Source organism: Crinia signifera, chromosome 6, assembly GCF_055691185.1.
Source record: "Crinia signifera chromosome 6, ASM5569118v1, whole genome shotgun sequence".
NCBI classification, from domain to species: domain Eukaryota; kingdom Metazoa; phylum Chordata; class Amphibia; order Anura; family Myobatrachidae; genus Crinia; species Crinia signifera.
In genome coordinates, this window is record NC_139222.1 from 246,342,002 (window position 1) to 246,368,176 (window position 26,175).

Genomic DNA, 26,175 nt, shown 5'->3' on the forward strand with positions numbered 1-26,175 from the left:
GTAGCTTTTCTTACTAGGTTTCAAGAACTGTTGCAAATGTGTTTTGATTTTGGCAGTATGCAACACCGCATAGCATGCGTGATGAATAAATAGGGAAATGACATTACCGCTAAGTTGCACACATGCCCATACCTGTGGCATAAACTTATCAACAAAGTATTAGTACATGCTTCTCTTCGGCAGAAGTTCTTCCTGGTACAAGTCAGTGTATGACTGTAAATCTGAACCTACTAAGATAAAAGATTTCTTCGGAGAGTGTTCTTGTTCACTTATAGCAATTTGACTCTTCGTGTAGACAAATTGGTCATTCCATGGAGACTATCTCCCCCAGAATGCCAACAAGCTCATATTTTTAGTAAGAGAAAAGCTATCTATGCACAGATGGAGCAGCTCCCGATAGGTCCACCAAGAAGGAGGCGCCCGTGCACCCCATTCTCGGCAATGGGACGCGCGAACGTGTGAGACTCTCGCGTGTCACTGCCGTCCACCCGCTTTTCCGATATGGCGAGCTTGCAGACAAAGAGAGCGGCTCCATCTGTTGGTTTGAGTGATACTATCTACAGTGTGAAAATAATCTAAACATACTTTATACCCTCCTTTGTCTTCTAACTCTGTCTGTGAGTTGATTGGCAAGATTAGCTTCTTGATAACTATCCTTGGAGACAGTAGGCTCATGCCACATTTTGAACAGGAAGCTTGAACATTTCTTACAATTGCATTATTCTCTTTACTGCCTCTTAGGAAGGCCTCCATAACGGGGCTTTTGCTGGGTGATGGTCCAGGGACCTTACGCGGTTTCTTAGATGGAGGTTTTTTCGTGCCATCCTTACTTCGAGTCTGCATGTTAAGGAGCTGACTTCCGATGCATCCGCTAAATGTAGAGCTGAACACATCTCTCTCTGGGGGGGAAGAAAAGTCTTCAGTAAACATGTAGCTAAACAACCAATTAAATAAAAAAAAAGTGATACAGGAAGGCTAGTCTATGTCAGGTATTCAATGCCCCAAATCGTCCTGTGCAGCAAATTCTGTTTTGGATTCGCTGCACAATCGCCGGGTTCCGGAGGGCTGGTGCATTCGCTGCCAGTCCTCCCTCCCTCACCCCCTATTCAACGCCTATGGGGCTGGCTGCCCCTGGCGGAGAATTTTAAACACACCCCCCCACCCCTCCCGGCGAATGCTGCAGGGAGCCGGGGGACGGCGGCAGGCAGGGATATGGAAACCTCGTTGCCTGCGCCGAACACTGCGGGGGTGAAGGATGGCTGGCAGGGACACAACGAGAGCCCCCCGAGAGCTGGCGGGGACTAAGATAGTAGCCGATGCACTCACTGGTCCCGATCCTGCATATGTAATGATCGGGACCAGAGTGCAGTGAATATATGAATGAGCGGCTCCCGGCCCCCTGCTGGTGAATGTGTATAAAAAAAAAAAAAAAGTGGTTTAAAATATATATTCATGTGCTGCAAGCACATGAATAGCATGCCCCTTCACAGAAAAAAAAAATTCAGATTTTTTTTGACACCCTAAAAAAAACAACAACAACTTTATTTTAAAAGATCACATTCCAGTTCACCTAAAAAAGATGACGAATGCAAAACGGTGAAACATGGCGAAAATAACTGGAGAAAGCAGTTCTCCATTTGAGCATTGAATACACTCTCTGCGAATTTAACTAAAAACCCCATTGAACACCACCGGCGAATCGACAGATATTCGCTGTTCGTTTTCAGCGAATTGTCTCCATTGAATAGGGCGAATTGTTTTTTATGAGCGATATTTCACCATTACCCCGGCGAATTGCCAGATTCGCTGTAAAATATGGCGAATCTGAGGCATTGAATACTGGCCTATGTATTAGATCTTATCAGGACCTGATTGTAACCAATGAATTTGAAGAAAAACACAAATTAACGCGGGAAGGCTAGTCTGTCTTATAGTTTATCAGGACCCAAATGGAACTTAATTCATCGCACAATTTTAAGGCTTAAACATCAACAATAAAGCAAATATCCGATGGCGCTAATTCCAAGCAAGTATTCAAAAAGGTTCATACATGTTTCCGCAAACAGCATGTGCTCTTAGAATTACCAACAGCAGAAGTACATAGCCAGCTCCTACGTTTACAGATAATTGATCCAGTGTCCCATTCTATCCGACAACACAGGATACGCGTCGCAGCAGTCTAACAAGCAGGTGAATATTATCCCAACGGATGACCAGCAGTCGGTAAGTCAGCGTCCAGAATACGGACACTGGCATCCCGATAGCGGGAATCCCGACAGGGATCAGTTAAGAATACCAAGTTACATCTAAATGGAAGTCTGGCTTTAACATAGACTGAGCATAATATAAAAGCAGATTTCTCTGGAGGTCTGTGACTAATAAAATTTCACTACCCATTCGTGTTAGTTCTCTGTGCTTCCATAAGGACCACAGGAGGATCACTGGATCTCAGAGTAGTCTGTTATTTACATTGACAGCAAGTGAGTCCAACTCCTATCATCAGTAATGAAATACCTATTAGAGGCTCAGAAATATAATCACCCAAGCCCTCTGGAAGGGTACTACATTTTCTCTCTGGCCATTTGTATTTATGTCACCAGTACACTAAACATTTTGGATTTAAATGTATTACAAGTAGAAAAGCAGACTTAACATTCATTTAACTTTGATGATCTTTAAAGGAAACATTTCCCCAACTCCTGAGGAAATTTACTTACGCACACTTGTTAAGGGTGTAATATCTGTATATTAATACAGGACTATTAGCTGACAGTTTTAACATCATGGTGTATTAACATTTGATTTACCTTTATTGCAGATGCTGGAACAGTTGCTATTAGTTTCTGTATTTAAGGATGCTTAAAGGTGTTTTACTATTATTACTAGTCTTTAAGCCCATCCGACGGACGGGCGGAAGTTTATGCAACTCTCAAAAGCTTTGTAAAGTGAAATTTTATTTAATGGACCCTTACAGGCCTTTCCGGCAGGGGCTGCTGCAGAAGGCCGGGCAGTAGCACAGCCTCTCTCTGGACTTTAATTGGTGTTTGGCTCAAGGCTTGAACCCTGACGTTCCGCTTGTCATGCATTCCACTCATTTCTGCAAACGCTAGATGTTCGGACCGTCCTACAAGGAATGCTTTTCTCCCTCCCTTGGCTCCTTGGAATCTGTCCTTCCAAGTGCCTTTTCAACAGCTGGACTCTGCGGACATTTGTTGGCTCTCTTTCTCCTAGCCATAGCCTCTGCGGTTTCCGATTTTAGTACATTCTTGCTGCTCTCCATTACTTATTTTCCTATCGGATCAAGCGATTCTCAGCACATATTTGGAATACCTTCCCAAGGAGTATTCTAAATTTCACATTAGAAGTTGTGGTTCCTGCCTTTCTAGCTCCAGACTAGACTCCAGAAGAGGCCTTTTTGGATGTAGTTAGGGCTCTTTCTACTTGTGTTGACTACACAGTCCCTTAAAACAGATAAATACACTTTTCTATATGATTTTCAGAAACAGGGCTGGCCTCTAAACAAATTTTAGCCAGGTGGCTCTATTCCACTATTCGGCATGAATATTTGGCGGCAGACCTTCCTGTCCCTTCCGTAGTGATATCTCATTCCACTCGTCAGTGGGAACTTCATGGGCAGCTAGACAGGGTGCTAGACAAATTAGCTATGCAGAGTGGCCACTTGGTCTTCTGCCCATACTTTCATTAAGTTTTATTCCTTTGACAACTTTTCCCCTGCGGCATTCGGGCAAAAGGTCCTCAATGCAGCTCAGGAGCATCCCCTCTCTTAAGGGGTCCGGCTTTGGCATTTCCCCCTGCATAAAATTATTTTCTTTGGGTCCATTGGGGACACAGGATGCCCACCTTGAAGCACCGGGCATGTGGGATAGGGTTGCAATGTTGTCATTGGCTGACATGCTCCTGGTTTGCATTTCTTGCTCCTATTTCTTCCTGGTCTTGGGCTTTTTCAAAAACAGGTGCCTGAGGCAGGGGGTGATGTAGGCAGCCCGAGTTGCACAGAGGAAGAAGATCTTAACTGATTGGTGCCCGACGCCGCAAATCACCCAATACCACACTGTATGAAGCCTGTGTCCCCCATGGCCTTGAAGAAAAGGATTTTACAGGTATAGAATACCCTTTTTGTTCCTATGATCATATTGTATAGTCCTTAGTTGGTGCAATGCTGGCACAGTGACACTTGCACCAGCCATCTGTTTAACAATGATCTACACTTCCTCTGATGTCACTTACATTCTACTCCTAGATAATTGATTCAGGCATGATAGCATGGGTTACCACTGCTATGTTGGAGACACTTCACTACACTTTTTTCTTTTTAAATATACAGGTTGAGTATCCCTTATCCAAAATGCTTGGGACCAGAAGAATTTTGGGTACTTGTGTATTATCACGGCGCCCACTAAGCTATTTGCTTAGTGGGCTATTCTGCGTAGGGAAATCGCAACGCATGGGCCATTGTAAGGGCCGTCCGATGCGATCTGATTTTCCTATGTAATGTAGTCAGTGCTGTTTTAGTTATATTGCATAGGGTGTACAATGACATTAGGTATAAAATAATGACATACAATGAGGTTTTAGGCACCCCCCCACTATCCACGCCACCCCGAAGCGTGGCGAGCGCAGCAAGCCCCGCGAGGGGCGTCGGAACGTGTCCTCCGACCTTTTCATACCCCTACTATCCACGTCGGCGTGGAGTTGATTCCATATAGTGTGGCGAGCGCAGCGAGCCCTGCGAGGGGATGCGGAATACATGTAAAGTAATCTGCGTCCCCTCGCCACGCTTCGGGCTCGGTGGCTCACCACCCTATATAAAATCAACTCCACGCCAACGTAGATAGTAGGGGTATGAAAAGGTCGGAGGACACGTTCCGCCGCCACTCGCCACGCTTCGGGGTGGCGTGGATAGTGGGGGGTGCCTAAAACCTCATTGTATGTCATTATTGTATACCTAAGGTCATTGTACACACCATACAATATAAATAAAACAGCACGGAATACATTACATAGGAAAATCGGATCGCATCGGACAACCGTTAAAATGTCCCATGCGATGCGATTTTCATTTGGTGCCGTACGGAAGAAACTTGTGCGCCGTAATAATACACAGGTACGAATCTTGGATAACAAATTATTCCGTATACAATGATGTATCCTGAGATATCGGGGGTTATTCAGGTTGCCTTGCGAGTCCACCAAACCCCTCCCGGCGAACGCACGCCCCCCCAGCAATGTGCGGCTTCGCCCACACAGCAGCGAATGGATGTTTTGCATAAACATCCATTCGCTTTGCTGGGGTGTCCGCCCACATCATTCAATGGTCACCGACCATCGAATGATGTTTAGCGTGCACGCATATATAAGTGACTTTTCAGTCACTTACATTTGCGTGCACGCTGGCGTGATATGGGCGGGCAGCTGACATCCGGTGATGTCAGCTACCTGGCCCACACACCCGCGTCACTGCCTCATTACCATGAGAACGCCCAGCGTTCTCATGGGAACGCCCATGGAACGCTGGGCGTTCCCATATGGTGATCGGGTAGCCCGGCGCCCCCCGCCCATCTCCGCCCCTCCCTCGCTGCCATGGGTGCGTTCACCCGGCAACCCGAAAGGTCGCCGTGGGTGCACGCACCATATGCCTGCACATGCGCAGATACCCATGATAGGGTTCAGCTATACTTATCAACCTTCGATGTCAGCCAGAGGATTCATCTTCTAAGAGACGGCCGGAGATCAGTTGAAATGACACACACACACCAATGGAGTATGCTAGTCAGACAGTGATCTGAAGTTTAATCTTAGGGTGCTCATAGTTATACCAAAAATGTGGAATGCAATCCACGTCATTGCTCATAAAATGTTTCTTTTGAAGTTTTGAGCTAAAGCAATAAATTCACACTTTTTGATAAGATGTCAAAACAAAAGTTTCTTTATAATAGAAATAATTGTATCAATGTCGATAGGCAAGCAGTAACCTTGCCTCCTCCTTCTGATTCTCACAACATTCCAAAACGCTATCTTCATGTCGCAGGTGCAATATCTTCTGACCTTGGTAACAAGTTACAACTCTTAGGGCAGTATTCAATGAGAAAAGTTCTCCGTGTTTTGTGGAGAATTTGTGCTTTTTTCGCCTTGGACGGAGCATTTTGCTCTCCAAAAGCGAGCAACCCTATTCAATGTGAAATGTTCTCCGTCTTTCTAAGTGATTTTCGCCGTCTCTCTCCGTGTAGAAATTCTCCATCTTTTGATGGAGAGCTGGAATGTGAACTTTTAATCTAAAAGGGTTTTGTATTTAATTTTGGTGTCAAAAAATCAGTTTTTTTTTTCTGTGAAGGGGCATGTTATTTTTATTCATGTGCTTATAGCACATGATTATATATTTAATTAAAAAAAATATATTTTTTTTTAATTTTTTTTTTTTTTTTTTTTTACACAGTGCAGCCAGCAGGGGGCCGGAGCGCTCGAGCCGCTCATTAGATATTCATATATTCACTGCACCCGTATGCACGTTCGGGTGCAGTGAATACTGGGTCCCCCGCTGGCTATAGGGGGGGCAGCCTGTGCTGCCTGGGTCCCAGGGGGGCCCCCTACCCTCACATATGTTCTGGGGCATCCAGGGAGACTTTAATCTCCCTGGATGCCACGTCCCACGGCTCCCTGTCAGCTCCCTGCCGCGGACGCTCATCCGCTGCAGGGGTTAAGACTCGCCGCGAGTGGCGGCGAGTCTTAAATACGTTGAATAGTGGGAGCAGGAGGCTCCGGAACACGGAGAGTGCATGGCGAGAGAAAAAAATCTCTCGCCATGCACGGAGAATTTTCTACGTTGAATACTGCCCTTACAATCACCTCAAACTGTTCCATCTTATGCTGAAATTAAAATCTGTTCTGCTAGAAGCATTTTAAGGAAAATACATATTAAAGGGACAGTGACAGTTCTGAATAACATATATAAAACTTAAACCTTATATGTATATAAAAGGTGAGAATCATATCTATACTCTATCACCCATCTGCGCAAATCTCAGATACTAACTTTGAAAGCCAAGCAATCATTTTTTTGCACATATTTAGTGCCAGTTACATATCGTGTCCTCAGTAGTGCTGTTACAGATGTACCCAGTAGTGCTTTTAACCAAAAAAAAAATGTTTTCACTTTCTGGAATGTATGGTTTTCGGAATAATTTGGATAACGGATATTTGGATAACCTGTACCACCATATAAATTCAGTTTCTATGATGCTATGAACTGCGTATATAATTTTTCACCAATTAAATAGATCAATAGTCTCACTGCATGATGGGAGTCATTATGTAAGAGCATCCTATAAATAGGTATTCATTAATTGCGTTTTATAAAAGGAATCGCTTAATAAAATATTGCTATTACAAAGTTCAGAAAAGGGGAAAAAAATCCATATAATTTATTTTCTACACAACTTCTAAATAAAGTAAATGTGCCAGTTTGTATAAATATCCCATACCTTATTTAAGCATGGTTGAAGATAGAGGAATAAAGAGGGGTAATATTGGTGCAGTAGTGGAAAATAATGAAAAACATGTAGTTAACACAGAACTCAATTTTATGGGCAGTATACAACTACTAGTACCTACAGTAGATGGTAAATACAAAAAAAAAAAAAGGAATAAAAGAAAACATATTTGGTATCATATAAGTAACATATAAATGCTTACCTGGCTTGCAAGTTGGTTTGAAAAAATCTGTTATATGCTGTTTTTTTCTAAAAATAAAAAATAAAACCAAATATGAATTCACACAAATTAACACTACAGCTTTTAATGCAGGATTAATTTCTAAAGGCCCCCATACATTAGTCCGACTTGTCCTAAGGACAAGTCGGACCTTATTTCACCCTGCAGCTCCCCGGGAGGGGGACACACGATTAGGCACTTGATGTGCCAAGGTTTGCATATGATAAATCGCATGGATTTATCATAGGCGGTCCCCGGGGAGCTGCAAGAGGAGGGAGCCGTGCGGGCGGGGGATGCCGGCTAATAGAGAGCCGAGCAGGGGGAGGCTGCATAGGGAGCCGGGCAGGAGGAGGGTGACAGCGGGAGCAGCGAGCTGGGCAGGGAGGATTACGCTGGCTGCCGGGCAGCGGCGGGAGCCGGGAGGAACACAGATAACTTGAAAAAAAAGCCCATACAGAATGACTAGCAAGCCATTGATTGGCTGAGAGCTCTCTCAGCCAATCGCTGATTGGCTGAGAGAGGTCTCAGACAATAAATGGCTTGCTAGTCATCTGTATGGGCTTTTTTTTTTTTTTCAAGTTAGTGTGTTCCTCCCGGCAGCCAGCGTCATCCTCCCTGCCCAGCGCGCTGCTCCCGCTGTCACCCTCCTCCTGCCCGGCTCCCTATGCAGCCTCCCCCTGCTCGGCTCTCTATAGCCGGCATCCCCCGCCCGCTGTCATCCCCCGCACGGCTCCGGGGCTGGGCTGCACATAAGATTTAGCAAATCTTATGTGCAGCCCGTCCGACCTCCCGACCCCATGCGCACGGGACCGCGCATCGGATCGGACAGGGTGTCTGCAAGTGCGATTTGGGCCAATTTCACGGCCCGATTCATCCGAATCGGGTGAAATCATGCCCAAATCGCATAGTGTATGGGGGCCTTTACGGTTAAGTATGCTATAGTTTTTCTCTTACAGAAAAATGTTCATTGTCCAAATTGGTACTATGGGTAATCAGTATGTTAACTGAGAATTTGACACTTCTTAAACTACACATTTCCAGACTCTCAAAAACATAACCGTAATGTCAGTACCAGCGGCTGTGAATGCATGAAAGGACTGCATTTTAGAGACCACCAGCATGAAAAAAATCTTAAATCCCCTTAACTCCACTGGCAAAATATAATAAAGAGGTTTTGGATCTATGAAAGGATCAATTGTCCGGAATCAAATAATAACTTACATGTTCAAGACAATAGTACAGTGTTTTTTAACCACTTTGCCGTTGCACACTAGTGTGCCGTGAGCTGTTCTTAACTGTGCCCCCAAATCTAAAGATGCCCAAACCAGTTTACAGCCACCACCAGTTCAACTGTCTCTTCTTTTCATGTAAAGTACCAAAGTATTTTATTTTTGTTACCTGTGGAGGCCAATGTATTTTGCCCTGTGAGGATCTCATGTTTTGGTACTTGTGTATTTTCACGGCGCCCGATATATCGGATGCGATATCGGCTGATATATCGATGCGATTTTTGACCTGTTCATAATGATTTTATATAGTGTGGCGAGCGCATTAATCCGCGTCCACTCACCACGCTGCGCTCGCCACATTATATAAAATCAACTCCATGCGTAGTGGATAGTGGGGATATGAACAGGTCAAAAATCGCTTCGGATCGTATTGATATATCGGCCCATATCGCATCCGATATATCGGGCGCAGTGAAACTACACAAGTACCCATGTTTTTTAAAATTTTATTTATTGTGCCACATGGTAAAAAGGTTGAAAATCACTACAATAGTAAAATTCTGCTCCACAATAGTCACTTTTGGATGATTTAGGTTGAAGAATGTCTGCATAATAAATAATAAATGCAAATTGCTATGCAGAAATGGCACAAATCTTATGTTATCCTTGACTCAGAACTTTCCTTTGTACCCCACATTCAATCTGTCTCAAAATCATGCCACATGCACCTAAAAAACATATTTAAAATTCACCCTTACCTTACACAAGACACTGCAAAAACTCTAATCCATGCTCTCATCATCTCACGCATTGATTATTGCAATAGTCTCCTTATTGGCCTTCCCCAATACAGACTCTCATCACTACAGTCCATTATGAATGCAGCTGCAAGGCTAATCTTCCTAGCCAGACGTTCATCGTCTACAAAGCTACTCTGTCAGTTACTTCATTGGTTACCTGTATTCTACCGTATTCAATACAAAATTATTTTACTTACACACAAAGCCATAAACCAAACTACACCAACATACATATCTTCTCTTATCTCAAAATATCATCCAACACAACCTCTACGCTCCTCCCAAGATCTGCGTCTCTCATCCACACTCATTATTCGCTCCCATTCCCGACTGCAGGACTTTCTTCGGGCTGCACCCACTCTGTGGAATGCCCTCCCAAGCACAATAAGACTCTCCTCCAGTCTCCAAACCTATAAGCGTTCCCTAAAAACTCATCTCTTCAGGCAAGCTTATCAAATTCCAGAACCAGTCATAGAACCTTGTGTTCTGGTGGAATCGATGCAATAAAGAATACAGTGGGCGGTATTCAATGAGCCTGATTCGCCATGTTTTTATGGCGAATTTGTGCTGTTTGGCGAATTTTGGACAAAAACGGTGAATCACCCTTTTCAATGAGCAGATGGCGAATACATTTCAAGGTTTTTTTTCGCCATGATTCACCGAGTAGCAATCACTATCTTTTTATGGTGAAGTGGAATGTGAACTTTTAAAATAAAGTGTTTTGTTTTTTACATTTGGTGTCAAAAAAATCAGGAATTTTATTCTGAGGTGGGGCATGCTATTTTTATTCATGTGCTGTACACAGCAGCCAGCAGGGGGCGCCGGAGCCGAGCCGCTCATTAGATATTCATATATTCACTGCACGCGATCGTTATCGGGTGTAGTGAATATACCCGGTCCCCTGCTGGCACCCCCGGGGGGCAGCCTGTGCTGCCTGGCACCCGGGAAGCCCACCTCCCCCCCACATACCCTCTGGGGCAGGCAGAGAGACTTCCATCTCCCTGCCACCGTTTTCAGGCTCCCTGCGGCATCGCCGCAGGAGCACAAATTCGCCAGTCAGGGGCAGTGAGCCCCTGACTCGTTGAATACCGGAGCCGTCGAGGCTCCGGAACGTGGCGGGCAGTGGCGAATGTGCAGCGAATCCTAAACAGGATTCGCTGCACGTCGCTGGTATTCACATTGAATACCGCCCAGTATCTATCCTTATTTATCAATGCCTATTTCCCTATAGATTGTAAGCTTGCGAGCAGGGCCCTCCTACATTTTGACTGTCTGTAAATACCCTGTTTTGTTGTATCACTGTCCCCTATGTAAAGCGCAACGGAATATGCTGCGCTATATAAGAAACTGTTAATAAATAAATAATGCCCAAAGTTGGGGCTGAGACGGGAAATATGCAGATCTTCATTTAAAATCCAGCATGAATCATTTATTCTTGGGAAACAAAGTAAAGTGCATGTAATAGTCATTAAAAGAAACAGCAAAACAGAAAATGCCATGCTTTGCAACATACTGCTGTTGTCCATCATGGCAGTGCCGCCCGGTTGAACAGAGACACTTGCTTCATTTAGTGTTCATTCTAGCACCCACCATATTTGAAAACCCATGCAGTTCCTCTTCCCTGCCTGGGGTGCCGCTGTCTGCTGTGGTGTTTCTAGCACAGGTTTGGTTTGCATATCAGTGCTGATATACTGACCACACTGTGCTAGAAACACCACAGCAGACAGCGACACCCCAGGCAGGGAAAAGGAACTGCATGGGTTTTCAAATATGGTGGGTGCTAGAAAGAACACTATTCATTGCAGTTACTGTGTGCTACAGAAGTGTTCTCATACTGTTGTCACAGTCATGTTGGGGGGGGGGGGGAGGGGAGGGAGCACAACTGCATATTGATGAGAAAATAGATCACCGGTTCACACCCTTTTTTCCCTCCCGTACCTCTTAATTAGGCTTTTTGAGTACCCCCTCCTTTAAATTTGAAATACCCACAGTACTTATGAGTGGAGTGAAAGCGAGCGATATGTGTATCCATATATTAAGGAGCAGTATGCTGTTAGGTATCGTGCCCCTTTGCGTTTGGCCGCTGGCTGTGTACTGTCTCTGGGATTCCCGCTAATGCCAGTAGGATTACTGCTGCTGCCTCCTCCTCCCATGTCAGCGTGGGTGCAGAGGAACACTGAATGCCAAAGTGGCAGTGCTGTCTTGCAATTTTTATTTGTTACCAGCTACAGAGGAACTGCCCTAAAAGCCCATACATTAGTGGTTCCCAAACTGTGTGCCGTGGCTCCCTGGGGTGCCTCGTGCCACAGGTTGGTGGTCCAGGACCAATTCAAATTATTTATGATCAATTATTTATGGACAAAACCAGTGCTGTTGGCTGCCAATCATAAAATGTGTACAATCAGAAGCAAATCCTGCTCTTTACCACATAACTGAACCTAAAGAAGCACATATAAACACAATTTACTTCATTTTATGTATTGGTTTTGGGCGTAGGGGTGCCATGGAAAATTCTGATACTCTAGGGTGCCGTGATTCAAAAAAGATTGGGAACCCCTGCGATACACACTTTAATATTATCTTTCCAATATGGTGGGTTGGAATAAAAATCTGGAAATTTCTGGGAACAAATTCCAGTAAACCATTTGCTCACAAAAGCTGGAAAATGGACAAAAGCAGTCGTCTGCATAGATTGATTTACCGTATTTATCGGCGTATAACACGCACCTTCATTTTAAAAGGGAAATCTCAGGAAAAAAAGTTAAATTTCTAAATAAAAACTTATTTTTTTTTTACAGACGCTGCTGTAGCCAGGGAGGAAGGAGTCACTGTGCAGGGAGGAGCTTTAACCCCTTGGGTGGTGGGTTGTGCTGGGGCAGGACAAACCTACCAGGGCAGGTTTATCCTGCCCCAGCAAAACCCACCACAGAAGGTTAGAAGCAGCCCGCCCCCCCCTCGCCTCCGCTCCGGCGTTAGTACGCCGGAGCTTCCCTGCTGCCTCTCTCCCCCTTCCTAGCCGCCTGTCACATTTAGCAGTGACGTCGGCGGCAGGCTGGGGGATGTTTGCGGCTCGGGAGGACTCGGGTGCCTGAGCGCTTCCGAGTCCCCCCGAGCCTGGCCGACATTACCCGAGCCTGCCGCCGACGTCACTGTAAAGAGACAGGCGGGCCGGGGGGATCGGGGAAGCTCCGATCGCCGGAGCACAGGGACAGGGGGGGGGGCTGGAGCTGATCGGAGGTGTGGGGTAGAGGTGCTGCGCCAGTGGTGCACACCTGGACACCACTGGCGCGCACCTATTATATGAAATTACCGCCGTATAGCACGCATATCGGCGTATAACACGCACCCATCTTTTCCCCCTGTTTTCAGGGGGGAAAAAGTGCGTGTTATACGCCGATAAATACGGTAACCAATTTGTCTGAATGACCATTTTTGCTGTTTTCCATGTTTAGGAGCAAATGGTCAATTGTCATTCGCTTACAAAAATGTCCACTGTTTCTTTTCAGCGACCGTGAAAACGATGAGGTTCACTGCATTTGCCGCAAACATCACCGTCCTCTGATGGCAAGGATTTCCCCGGACCATAGAATATGGTGAGAGTGGCTTGTTTTCTGTGATCCTCGACGAAAACAAGCCATCCTCGCAATACAAACCCCTTTGGCCGCATTGAATATACCCTTAAGGCTGTGCTTTGCAGCAAGTGACAATGATTTTTATTATTTTGGTGCTCTCAAACTTAAGGTAAAGGAAAATACGACATGGCCCTTTTCCACGTGATATTGACCAATCTGAACAATAAAGCGTGTGAAAAGTGCCATATCATATGAGTTTTACCTCCAAACCCGCTCCGATGAGCGATCCTGTGCGTATCGGATCAGATCTGGAGATCGCCACGGATGCCACAAGAATTGGTTGGAACCCGCAGACACGACTGGGATCACATAAGATAAAATGACCAAATATGGTGTATTGTAGGCAATCCAGCCACCCGGGAGCTGCCAGCTGAGTATCACATGCAATATTTTGCAGTAGTGTATGGGGGCCTTGACAGTCCAGTTGTCTAGGTTATATACGAAAGAAACAAAGCCAGAGATACCCAAACACGGTCATCAAGGCACCCTAATGGTCCAGGATTTACATACATCCATGGCTCAGGACAGATGGATAAATCAAATTGAGCCAAGCATGGATTTAATTACAATGCCTTGAGGACATCATTTGGGAACTTCAATAAACTATAGGTTTGATGTGGGGTTTTTTTTATCCTTTTTGACGAACTGAACATTTAGATTATTTATGCTTAAATCTATATTTGGTCTACAATATTAAACTGCACTATTTAGTATTATTACATAATTATTCTGAGACCCTCCTTTTACATCTGCTTTATTTACATTGGATGCACCTGTGAATCATCCCTGGTTTTATTCAATCTTGTTACCCATTCCAGTATTCCCTGAACCTGTTTAGGCAATACATATTCTATCGACATCACACCGCCTCATGTGGTGAATCCCCCACATTGTGTGGTCCTCCATACATACTACACCATATCATCCCATCTGACGCAGATTTGACAATGCAATTTACAATGTGTATGAGCAATACCTTCATACCCGCCAATATTTCTCAGTTTAAAACCTGCGCAGATAAGGAAAGGAGGCGTGGCCACAGATAAAGGTGGTGGCATAAGTGGTCTAAGGGCCAGATGCATTAAGCTTCAAAAGTAATAAAATGGAGAGTGATAAACAGCCAGCCAATCAGCTCCTACCTGCCATGTCACAGACTGTGTTTGAAAGATGACAGGCAGGAGCTGATTGGCTGTCTGTTTATCACTCTCCATTTTATCACTTTTGAAGCTTAGTACATCTGGCCCTAAGTCTAGATGTGCTACCTTTTGCCTACCCCATAACATAGCTTGGGATTTGTAGTTATGGAGGAAGGAACTACAAGTCCCAAGCTGCCTCAGTTACTAGCATTATCACACTTCAGAGACTCTAGAACTGCAGGAGAGGGATGCATACAGCGAGTACCTCTCTTCCCAGGCATTAGGACAGTGACAATACAGGCAATGGGTAATGCAGGTGACGGGGTTATTACCTGTCGTCCTGGGCACCCTCTCTCTGCTTAGAGAGTGCACCCTTCTGGGCGCCAGCCTTGGCTCTCTGACACCGAGGAACGCGCGGAGTCATGCCCAGGTGAAGGGTGTATCCTGGCCGGTCTCAGCTGTCCGACTTCCCGCCGATACCCGGCTGACAGAAGCGCTTAGTTTCGTTTCTCTCTCGGCTTCCGGCTAACACACAGAGCCGCCAATCAAGCGCAGAGATCATCGAACTTCCCGGCTGGTAGCCGAGTGCCGATCCATTGTTGCTCAGTCTCGATTAACTGTAATCTATAGTACAGTATCCCAGCGCAGACCTGTCACATAAGCACTAGCATTGCAATTAATCTCACCATTGTGCCACAAAGGGACACAATGCTCTGTCTCTGGACTTCCCTCTTAATGTATGATTTCCATCGCCTGTGCTTCACAGGTCAATCGATAAGAAAGGTGTTCACTACAGGGGGTGGCATACATAGGGTCATGTTGGGAGGTATGATTGATGTGTGTATATTAAAATTCAAATCCACGCACAGTCGAATACTATGGCTTTAAGGAACTGGTCCGTCTCTAGTCATGTAGTGCTGCTCACTTCACAAAAGGCTTGTCTCAGCCTCAATACCAACGGTGCATGTAGAAGAAGACAAGAAGGACCGCACACGTGAGTAAATTTTTTAGCAGATTTACTTAATATCTCACATACATCTTAAAAGACAATCAGCATGGAGGTCACCGTAGCACACTGCACACTGCAATCTGGAGGCTGGATCACGACTTCGGCAGATGGACAGCAGAAAGACAGCGGCGTCCTCGTGTTCAAGCATGAGAGCTCCGACAGGACAGCGTCAGGATCCCGTACATCAGAAGACCACGCTCCAACGCGTTTCGTCATTCAAGACTTTGTCAGGAGGCGTGATGACAGGTAAGTATAACGGGGTATATAAAGCCAGCAGGCTTACCCAGTTATTCTTACCTGTCATCACGCCTCCGGCCGAAGTCTGGAATGACGAAACGCGTTGGGGCGTGGTCTTCTGACGCACGGGATCCTGACACATTTACAGCAGCACCAGTGTGGTTACTCCAGTACACACACACACACAGAATATTTCTCTCCACTTTTTAAGGAGGATGGAGGGGGCATCAATCTCCAGCTTGCCTCCGGGCAATTGGGATGAACTTACGCCTCTGGGTTTAGGGATCTGTGGTCCTTTGTAATTACCACAGCCTTCACTCGCTACTCACAGGGTGTATGACGCCCTGCAGGTGTTTGGGGACGGTAACAAAGTGTTTCACTTTGCCGCGCCGAGTGAGTCTGGTGAATGATTTTTTTTCCTGTGTGCACGGCTGCATACGCGATCGCAGCCGTGCACAAGGGTGGGGGAAGTGCATTCGGTGGATGGCGCTTACCTGCTCGCTGGGCTACAAACACTCTCATCCCAGAGAGCAGGTCTGAATCAGGCCCATAATGCCCACAGTAGTATTGCTTAAACACAAAGCTGAGAGTAGCATTGCTTATTCACATAGGGTGAGATGTACCAAGCCTTGGAAAGTGATCAAATGGAGAGTGATAAATCCCTAACCAGCTCCTATAATTTTTGAAACACATCCTGTAGCATGGCAGTTAGGAGCTGATTGTATTTGGGTGGGTTTTTCTTCAAAGTGAGATCTGTATTGCAGTGTACAAATAAAGCAGCCAGTATTTACCCTGCACAGAAACAAAATAACTCACCCAAAGCTAAATCTCTCTGCACATTTTACATCTGCCCCCCTGCAGTGCACATGGTTTTGTCCATCTAAGAAGGATTTTATCAGAAAGAATGAACTAGAATAAGGCCCTAACAAACTAACTTAAATAAAATGAAGGACACGGAAGCTATTTCACTATGTACCTATTACTTATGTAAATGTTTGTATAGATTTTAATGTGAACATCTAGCTCACAAAGAACAACAACTCTGGCTACTCTTGTTTTATTACATCATAATATAAAGTATGTGCCTATTAGTGCATCCTCTACTATACAGTACAGCTGAACAATGCAAAGAGTATCATACTGTAAGTAATTGCTGACACAATGGTGCCTTTGACACGTAAAAATTATTGTGTAAAGTATTAATTAATATATCTAGAAAGCTCACAACCCCTGACCGCTAACCAGACCCCTATTCTGCACAGTCCACTGTACATTTTGATTGGCTAAACTCCTTTTTAATGACCAACAATGAGGACTGTCCTACCAGAAACTGGACTACTGGAATAGATGCAGAGACACTTTTCAGAGAATGGGCCCATGCTTTGTTGAAACCCAGAAGAACTCAGAAACCCAACACCCACGGGTAAGAAAGCAGACCCTCTCCCCCAACTTCCCTAGCCCTATCCATCCCTGCAGACTAACCATCCCCTTTTCATTGCCTAACCATAACTGTACCCCCTCCCTGCCTATACCTAACCCTCCCTTCTTAGTGCCAAACCCCAACCGACAATTAATGATAATCCCCCTCCAATATTACCCTAACCCTCCCGGGCATCCTTACGTTCGGAATGCTGACATTTGAGATTCCAACATCAGCTCTATGAGTGCTGTCAGCATTTCGGCACCAGTCTTCTCACCAGTGTTGGGATTTCTTGCACCCATATATTGACTGCCAGCATCCCAAGTGGCGGAATGCAAACTACATCCCGCTAATCCATTAACTCTCCTATATAAACAACAGGACAAGTGTGCAGACATTAAATTTCCATTTGGTGCTCCTATTGTGAAACTATTATCTAATGAGATTTATTTATTTACAGTTTCTTATACAGATTCCGTTGCGCTTTACAATAGTAAACAGTGATAAAACAAACAACAGAGTAACAGGGTAACAACAGACAGACTTGGAGGTTAGAGGGCCCTGCTGCAAGCTTACAATCTATAGGGATATAGGGGGGAAACACAAGGACAGGCACCAGTGATAGCATAGCAGTCCCACCAAGTTACATGTCCAGATGGGAAGCTATATAATACATAAGTGCCTCTGGGGGTTATGCGTGTAGAACTTAAATATGATATGCTTGCCTGAAGAAGTGGGTTTTCAGGGAACGCTTGAAAGTTTGGAGACTGGTGGAGAGTCTTATTGTGCGTGGAAGGGCATTCCATAGGATGGGAGCAGCCCGATGGAAGTCCTGTAATAGTGAATGGGAGCTTGTGATCCGTGTAGAGGAGAGATGCAGATCTTGTGTAGAGCATAGTGGTCGAGATGGGAGATATTTTGTGATAAGTACAGAGATATAAGCTGCAGCAGTATGGTTAATAGCTTTATATGCAAGTAGAAGTGTTTTATATTGAATACGGTAATATACAGGCAACCAATGGAGGGACTGGCAGAGCGGATCAGCAGACGATGAGCATCTTGCAAGGAAGATCAGCCTAGCAGCAGCATTTAAAATTGATTGCAGTGGAGAGAGTCTATTCTTGGGAAGACCAGTAAGGAGACCATTGCAATAATCAATGCGGGATATAATGAGTGCATGGATAAGAGATTTAGTAGTGTCTTGTGTGAGATATGGTCGTATTTTGGATATGTTTTTTAGATGCATGTAACACGATTTGGAGACAGATTGAATATGGGGAAGAAAGGACAATTCAGAGTCGAGGATGACCCCTAAGCAACGAGCTTGTGGGGTAGGGTAGATTGTCGAGTTGTCAACAGCGATGGAGATATCAGGATGGTAACTGTTCTTAGTTGGCAGGAATATAAGTAATTCAGTTTTGGAAATATTGAGTTTGAGTTGGCAACAAGACATCCAAGATGAGATGGCAGATCTAATGAGATCAAAACTGTAATAAAAGTTTAATATTTTTCAATTTAGATAGAGGACAGTTTATAGCTACCAGGCTCACAGCCTTGTTAGATTGGACAGCAATGTCTTATTTGCTACGAGTGCCGCTCCCTAGTTACCTATTCTTGCGCTACTGTATGTATGCTTATGCTAACATTTGTTTTGGTCTTCTATTTGGTTAATGTCATTTATCTAACTTTGCTTCCCGAGCAAGCTCACAACTGCTATTGTAATATAAACGTATAGCTGAACAATGAACGGATCTGCATGGTCTTGTCCTAAGGGCGATGTGTGTTCAACTGCAGTAGTAAAATATAAGCAAAGAAAACACTGTAGGCCTAATTTATCTTTCTCTCCTGCTTTACCCAATCACTGCCATATTGTTGTCATTTCACAGAAGAAAGGTACACACTACACAATAAGAATCTAGTGTGCTTTCTGCACTAGGGCCCGACAGATGCACCACATCACAGCTTCCAATACAATGTGCACTGCACATACTGTTCAAAAGGTTTTGGGATAGTTTGGAAGGTGCCGTGGGTACAAACCTCGGCTGCTGTCTAGTGGAGAGCTTACGGAGACATTATTGGCGAGACAATTTGGAATCCAATGGATCTTTTAAAACTAAATGTTTATTAGGTAGTGAGTATGCAGTACAACGGGGTTGTTTTGGTCAGTCTAAATCAGACTGAATCGGTCTACCTTGTGCAACATTCTATAGCATTTACCAAGCTTTAGACTAATTAGCCAGGAGAATAGATAACAAACCTACATTTAAAAGTCTTCTCTGGGAGATCGCAGAGCAGGATAGATCTACTACTGCAGTGCATGGAGCCATGACAATGCCCTTTCTCAAAATGACAGGTATAATGTCAGTGATAATGTCCAGACATGTCAGTGATGCCAGCAAAACACATTGGTGGCCGACAACCACAGCCCACAGTGCTGCACATGCAGTTCAGTTCTTTTGTAGAAGAACCCAACTGCATCTACAGCATCAGCTCCCAACAGTGTTCCAAGTCCAATCATTCCACCGTGCTCTAGTGAGGACACCTTTCAGGTCCACAATATAAGGTTCATCGGGATATTCCCCCAGCGGTATCTGCTCCAATTTGCCATCATTCTGTTACCATGTCCTAGTGAGGACTCCTCTACAACACCTTCCAGAGACACTTGGGACATTCCTCCAGCGGAGAGAGCTTATGAACCATATAAGGTTTAAAACCCGGAGCCATTGATTTTACACCGAGGAGTTAACTATCGGTTGCTCACCATATCCAAAGTTCTTCACTTTGGAAGTAGTTCTTTTTACGTGCATAATATTGCCTATATACTCTGTGGTTGTTATTTTTATGTGACCTATGTTTTTTTTTTTTTTTTTATATATTGCAATTTATTTAATAAATATATGCTCTTTAAAATACAGAGAATCCCACTATTATTAGTACTGGAAAATGACCTTTCAACGCTGCTTCCTTGCACTAGGCTCATTTTGAGGGTTTCCACCTCTAATACCCAGTAAAATGCCCTTCACTTGCAGTAAATGCAGAGCAGGATTAGCAATGGGGAGCAGCTCCAGGCCTCCACATAAAAATCACCATGACAGCATGTTTAGGGAGACACTGGTGGTTATAGTGTATGGGTTCTACATGGCATTGGCCTCACCTCCTCCACTTCTCATAACAGGCCATTGGACATTTTTAGCTCCAGTCCCATGAGGCCCTTAATCCAGTACTGAGTAAATGTAGTTGGACCAAGAGGACCAGTAATAGTAATAGCTGCATAAAGATCGTACAGTACTCTGGGGGAAATGTATCAAGCCTGTGGAGAAGTATACCTGGCCAGCAATAAGCTTTCATCTACCATTTTATAGAATATATATGATAAATGCCAGCTAGAAGCTGTTTAATTGCTGTTGGTAAAGCTAAAGATTTTTTGACCAATCTGGCTGATTACTAAACTACAAACTAAAATCTGGTAATTTATGGGAGCAAATGACAGTTGGCCATATGTTTCAAAATGCTAGAAAAATGACAAAAATGGTCATTTAGACATTACCTGATTTTTGTTTTAACCAGCCAGATTGGACAATAAATCTTTAGTCATATGGCCAGCTTCACTTCTCCAATCTTTAGAAGGTTTGATATATCCCCCCCTTCATCAGTCCTTTGAGAGCATGTACCACCAGTTTCTAGGTTATCAACATCAGGAGCCCATTGGATGTCGGGGGGGGGGGGGGGGGGGGGGGGGGAATCACCCTTACATAATGTACAGTGACTATTGCCCCTTTCAGACCGCACCAAAAAAAACGGTATTTTGGCGATTTTTAACGTTAGCGTTTTGAAACGGTAATCTGTGCGGTCTGAATGGTGCAAAGTGATTTTACCGTTTCCAAAAAAAAAGTTTTTGGGAAACGGTAAAAAAGCAGAGTCCTACCCATTTCAGACCTGTTTTTTTTTTTTGTGTCACAACGCATCTGAAACGGGATTCCTCCCCCCCTCCCCCCCCCCCCCCCCCCCGGGCAGCGCAGGGAAGGAAATAATCGCACTGGGGTCACAGGGTCCCTACAGTGTTTGTTATATCAGTGGCAGGGTCCCTGCAGCTACTAGTTCCCATACACTGCAGGGACCCCGCCACTGATATAACATACACTGTAGGGACCCCCTGCCCCCAGTGCGATTATTCCCTGCGCTGCGGCTGCCCAGGTAGGATCCGTGCTGTAGGACTGGCCGGCTGGCTGCTGCTCTTCTGCCCCCTGGCTCCTGTCCTGTACTCAACAGCGGTGAGTGTTTCGGGGGAGCCCTTACAATCATTCAGTCCTGTGCTCCTCAGTGCACTGTAGCCGGTCCGGGCTCCGGGGGGGGGGAATAGAGGGGGGAAAGAGGCTGGCCGGAGGTCCTCCCGCAAAACAGATCCATGGGGGGCATGGGAAATCGAGGGGGGAGAGAGGCTGCCCCGGGGGTCCTCCCACCATACTGATTCATGGCCCACAGTGAGTAAGCCCGGGGGCCCTAATGTTAACACGGTTTGGGGGGGGAGGTGCAAAGCTGCCCAGAATTTACCGTTTTCACTATCGCTTTCACACCGCAAACCTGCTTTAGACCAGGTATTTAGATGCGCTGTGAAAGGGGTTAAACTTGCTCTGACCCGTTTAAAAAAAAAAAAAAAAGGTTTTAAATACCTGGTCTAAAGCAGGTTTTGCGGTGTGAAAGTAGAATTAGAGTGCTGTTGACAGGTTGACCTTCCATCATTCTCTGGAAATCATTCCGGTGGAATGGAGGAGAGTACAATACATTTTGAAGATTTAAGGTGCCCATACACTGAGGCGATTTGGTCCTATTTCGGCCGATTGCGACCGAACGGCCCATTAAATCGGACCAAATCGCCTCTCCCTGACATGCAGTCGGGTCCAATGCGCGGTCCCGTGTGCATCGGACCTGACTAGGTGGTCGGACCGGCTGACCGTCCGACAAACCGTTCTGGGGTGGGCGGGAAGTATAAGATCCATCACAACGGATCGCATGCGTCCCTGCTGCCGGGAAGGTCCTGGCGGCTTGCAGGGGTATCGGGTGTCCGAACACTGCTGCGAGACGTCGCAGCAGTGTATGGGCACCTTTATAGTAGGTATCACATGGGCCTATCTGGTGGCCACCGATATCAATTCAATATTGGAGGCCTCCGAGACCTTCGTTTGGTAGGGAGGGCTCGGTGGTGGGTGGAGCGGGTTCCATGCTGCATTGAGCAGCATGGCCCTCATTTCGAGGTAGTAGAAATAGACTGTTCTGCACAATCTATTTCTCCATTCATTTCCGATGCCGTGCATTGGGATCGAATCAGGATTGGGTGCTGTGTAGCACGGTGCAATTTGCACTACTTGCTATGTGATTTTGACTATATAGTCAAAATCAATATTGCAAATTGCACAGTGTGTCCACAGATTAAAATTTATAATTAAACATCTAAAGAAAAACAAACCCTGAATGAACTCATACAGGCATATACTCTCGGGGCGATTCTAGCCCTATTTCTAAGTGATCGGTCTAGATTGCTTAAAATTTAATTATGGATGGCTCCTTGTGTATACATTCTTAGCAGACACTTTGCACATCTCTCACAGCGATGTTGGCACTCAAAGGGTTAATAATCATAATAATAATTTCAGTGATTTATTCCACGCTGTTGATCTTATGATGTGTCTGGCTCCATAAATATGCATATCACTGTAAATATCTTATCACTAGACATATTATATATTTATAAAAATGAATTTATACATACACATGAATACACACTTCAGAAAAATAAATTATTATTACATAAGTGTCATAGATTGTGAGGTTGTATCGGTAAAATAGGAGCATGTGAAAAGTATCGTACCCAGATTAGTCAGTGGGTTTGGAGGTGCAGAGAGATGGAGCTAACTTGACCAATACCAATATAGAAAAGGGGGGTTTGTTTAAGATCACGGACGTACTCAGTTCTTGATAGTTCAGATGTGTTGGAATACTAAAAGTGTAGTTTTCACTTCAGTTACCACCAAATCATTAGGAGTGGCCCAAATGTTCAATCAATATATGATGAGGATCATTAAGGCCTGGGGGAGAATTTGCATGGCCAATGACTCCATCATCTGTCTGTGTGCCCAGGCAGCTTAGATCACCACAACTGGTATACCTTATACTGGTATAGTTTAGCTTCAATTAATGACAGTATTTGTATTGTGTCATTACATCTTTGTAAACAAGGAGAATGTTTTTGTTGACCAGGTAAATGTAGAGTCTTAAAAAGACCTGGAGAGCTCAGAACTCTGATGATTGTCCATGAAATTTTACAATATCAGGGAACATTTAACTCTAGAACATTCTGATTACATTTACACAATGTAAACCGATGGTTGGCATCAGGTGATTTAGTTAAATGTATCAGTGGCAATGGGTCATGGAAGTAACTCTGGTATAAAATGTCTGTTCCTTCTTGGAGTATCGATGAAAAGTTTTAACGCTTGGATCTTCTTTTTCCTTTGTTTCTCCTGTTATTTCTCTCCTCTTGGATGTCTTCTTCTGAATCTGTGGGGGTGGGTTCTCGCCTGATCACTTTCTTTTCAATGGTATACTCCTGCTCACCCACCTTGGGATCTCCCTTAACAAGATATTCCCCATTTTGGTAGGTTATAGAAACAAATGTCCTTGGGTAAGTACCGTAGACTCTGCGAAGGTCATCCTTGACAAAATCTGGGAGCTCTCGCCTTAGACCAAAAATTCTCTCCAGTTTCCCCCACTGAAGTTCTCCCTTCATAGTGAAGCCTTCCGGCCATGCGTTAGAAACTGGTTTGTGGTGGCTTTGAGGATTGCTGTTCATCCATGGACTATACGCTGGCACTTGATTGAAACTGGGGTAAGGCCAGCTTGGCATAGAATATAGTGGGTTGTTGCCATAGAAATGATGATATTCAACATGTCCGTTAGAATAATTTTGGGAATAGTATGGATCTCCTGCGTGGTAAGCATAGGGCCTGCTGCTGAAGTTGTGCATTTGTATGGGTGGAAATGCAAATCCATTGTTCAATTCTGAATAGGGTCCAAATGGGTAAGGCACTGAGGTATTTGGCTGATGAAACATCGTATAATAATTCTGAGGACTAAAACCATAATGGTACATACTCTTCTGTGGACTTCTTACTGGTCACTCACAATTACTCTAGATACTTTATACTGGTTAACCATTGTTACTCTAGAGTTTTCCATCTGTTACAGTTGTAACCTGTGGATAGAAGAAAAAACAATGAAAAGTTTCAGGAGCTTAATAAAATACAAAACTTTTAAATAAAGTTTGAGAACGAAGGAAGATGTTTTGCCACACTCTGCTAACTTCCTGTCCATATTCCCATCGAAGGAGTCTGCAGCGAGGCGATCAGCTTTCACTACCTTTGTTATATAACAGGGTTCCAGCCACTACACAAAGTTGGGTCAGGGAAGCAAAATATCGAGGTTGTGGAGGACATGGGTTTTAAGAAAAAAAAAAATGTGGCCAGATCTGGGAGCCGAGTTTAAGAACCTTTGCATTAGAATATACAAGTTTAAATACATGTTTTCTTTATCAATAGGAATGAGGTGAAGGGAAAGAGAGATAAAAGAGAGGTGAGAAGGGGGGGAGGTGTAACTAAAGAGCATTGACAAGGAAATCCAAGTATTTTCAACAATAGATAAACATCCCATACAGTAATAAGGTCACATTGGAAGAGATGTTGTATATAAACACCAAGTGGTATTCCAGAGTCCAGTGGCAGGAGCGCTGCCGGAATCACTAGAAAAATGGCAAGGCAGACATTTTTCCGTAGATTTGTGCATGAGCAATTTGAGCACTCTAGAGCTCAGACCCTACTACACACTGCGCTGCTCCCAGCAGAGAGGAGGGGGCCCAGCTGGTGGAGGCTGCACAAGGGCCTCCACCTCTCTTAAAACACCCCTGCTTGGAGCATTGCCAAACATTCTGACCAAATGAAGCAAAAAGAACATTTCGGGCAGGGGCTAGAATTGGCATGAGTTATGTTGCTCCATTGTGCTTGAGAAAAATACGCTTTATTAAGAATTGGCATACGAATTTCCTGGAGTTTCGCAGATTTAAACTTGGTAAAGCTTGGGAAATCCTTAGACCACGACAACTACACTCCCTGCCACAATTTCTCATCAAGATACAATAGGCCATCTACAAATATATAAAAGTCTTACTACTACTCACATCTATTGAGGTGAAGTTCTGCCACTAACCACTAGAGCCCCCTTGATGGACCATATTCATAGCTCAAAGGGAAGTACATTGCAGAAGCCGTCATTTTTATAGCCTTTTACCTAGTTATATTTAAATCGAAATTTTGAATTTACAATTTGAGGCCAATGTAAAAAGAAAATATGTAGGGGGAAAGAGTAACAGTACGAAGCAAGGAGTAATAAGATCCTAAACTAGTTGTACTACTAACATAATGTCAGACTTGCAAATCTAAAAATAGGTGTGAATTAGGGATATCGAATAAGTCTGGGTTGTTGAAAGGAATAAAGGCTGCCTCCAGCATCAAAAACAACCGCCAACCCTTTCTGTTTCCAGATGAGATGAGGTAGTGAGAGATTGTAAGGGAGGGGCTAAAGTCTGGATTTCCCCATAAAAAAAAAAAAAAACATAAATAAATAAATTCAGTAATAATGGGGTTAGAGCCCATGCGCTTATGGATAGTTGATCATGCTCTGTAAGTACAAAGAAAAGAAATAACAAATTACAGGTGCTTCCCCCCTGCCATTTTACATCAGGATAAATGTAGGAAAGCTGCAGGGGCAAAGGGAACAAACAAAGACTTTTCCAAAATATTTTGGTCAGATTCGATTGAACCAGGCACCACTATTTTGTGATTGACCTAAAAACTGCCAAAAAGGAATATGTGAAAGTATTAGGAACACCCAACCCACATTTAGATTTGTGGTAAAGTACTTCAATATGCAATAGA

The 26,175-nt window shown here is 44.3% G+C and overlaps 1 protein-coding gene across 3 annotated transcripts in view; it reads right to left on the minus strand.

Annotated features, from left to right (window-relative positions):
* Window positions 1-15,114, minus strand: part of SLF2 (SMC5/6 complex localization factor 2) — a 57,676-nt gene extending 42,562 nt beyond the window's left edge. The window contains exons 1-3 of one of the 3 annotated variants that reach the window (XM_083149227.1): window positions 14,858-15,114; window positions 7,711-7,757; window positions 712-899 (exon numbers count right to left, since the gene is read on the minus strand). In XM_083149227.1, the coding sequence (XP_083005353.1) occupies window positions 712-899; window positions 7,711-7,757; window positions 14,858-14,949 (327 nt within the window). In that variant the 5' untranslated portion in view covers window positions 14,950-15,114. Of the gene's footprint in view, window positions 1-585; window positions 900-7,710; window positions 7,758-14,857 lie in introns of those variants that run through there. The other 2 variants (XM_083149229.1, XM_083149228.1) reach the window with 2 other exon arrangements.
* Between the last annotated feature and the right edge of the window lie 11,061 nt (window positions 15,115-26,175).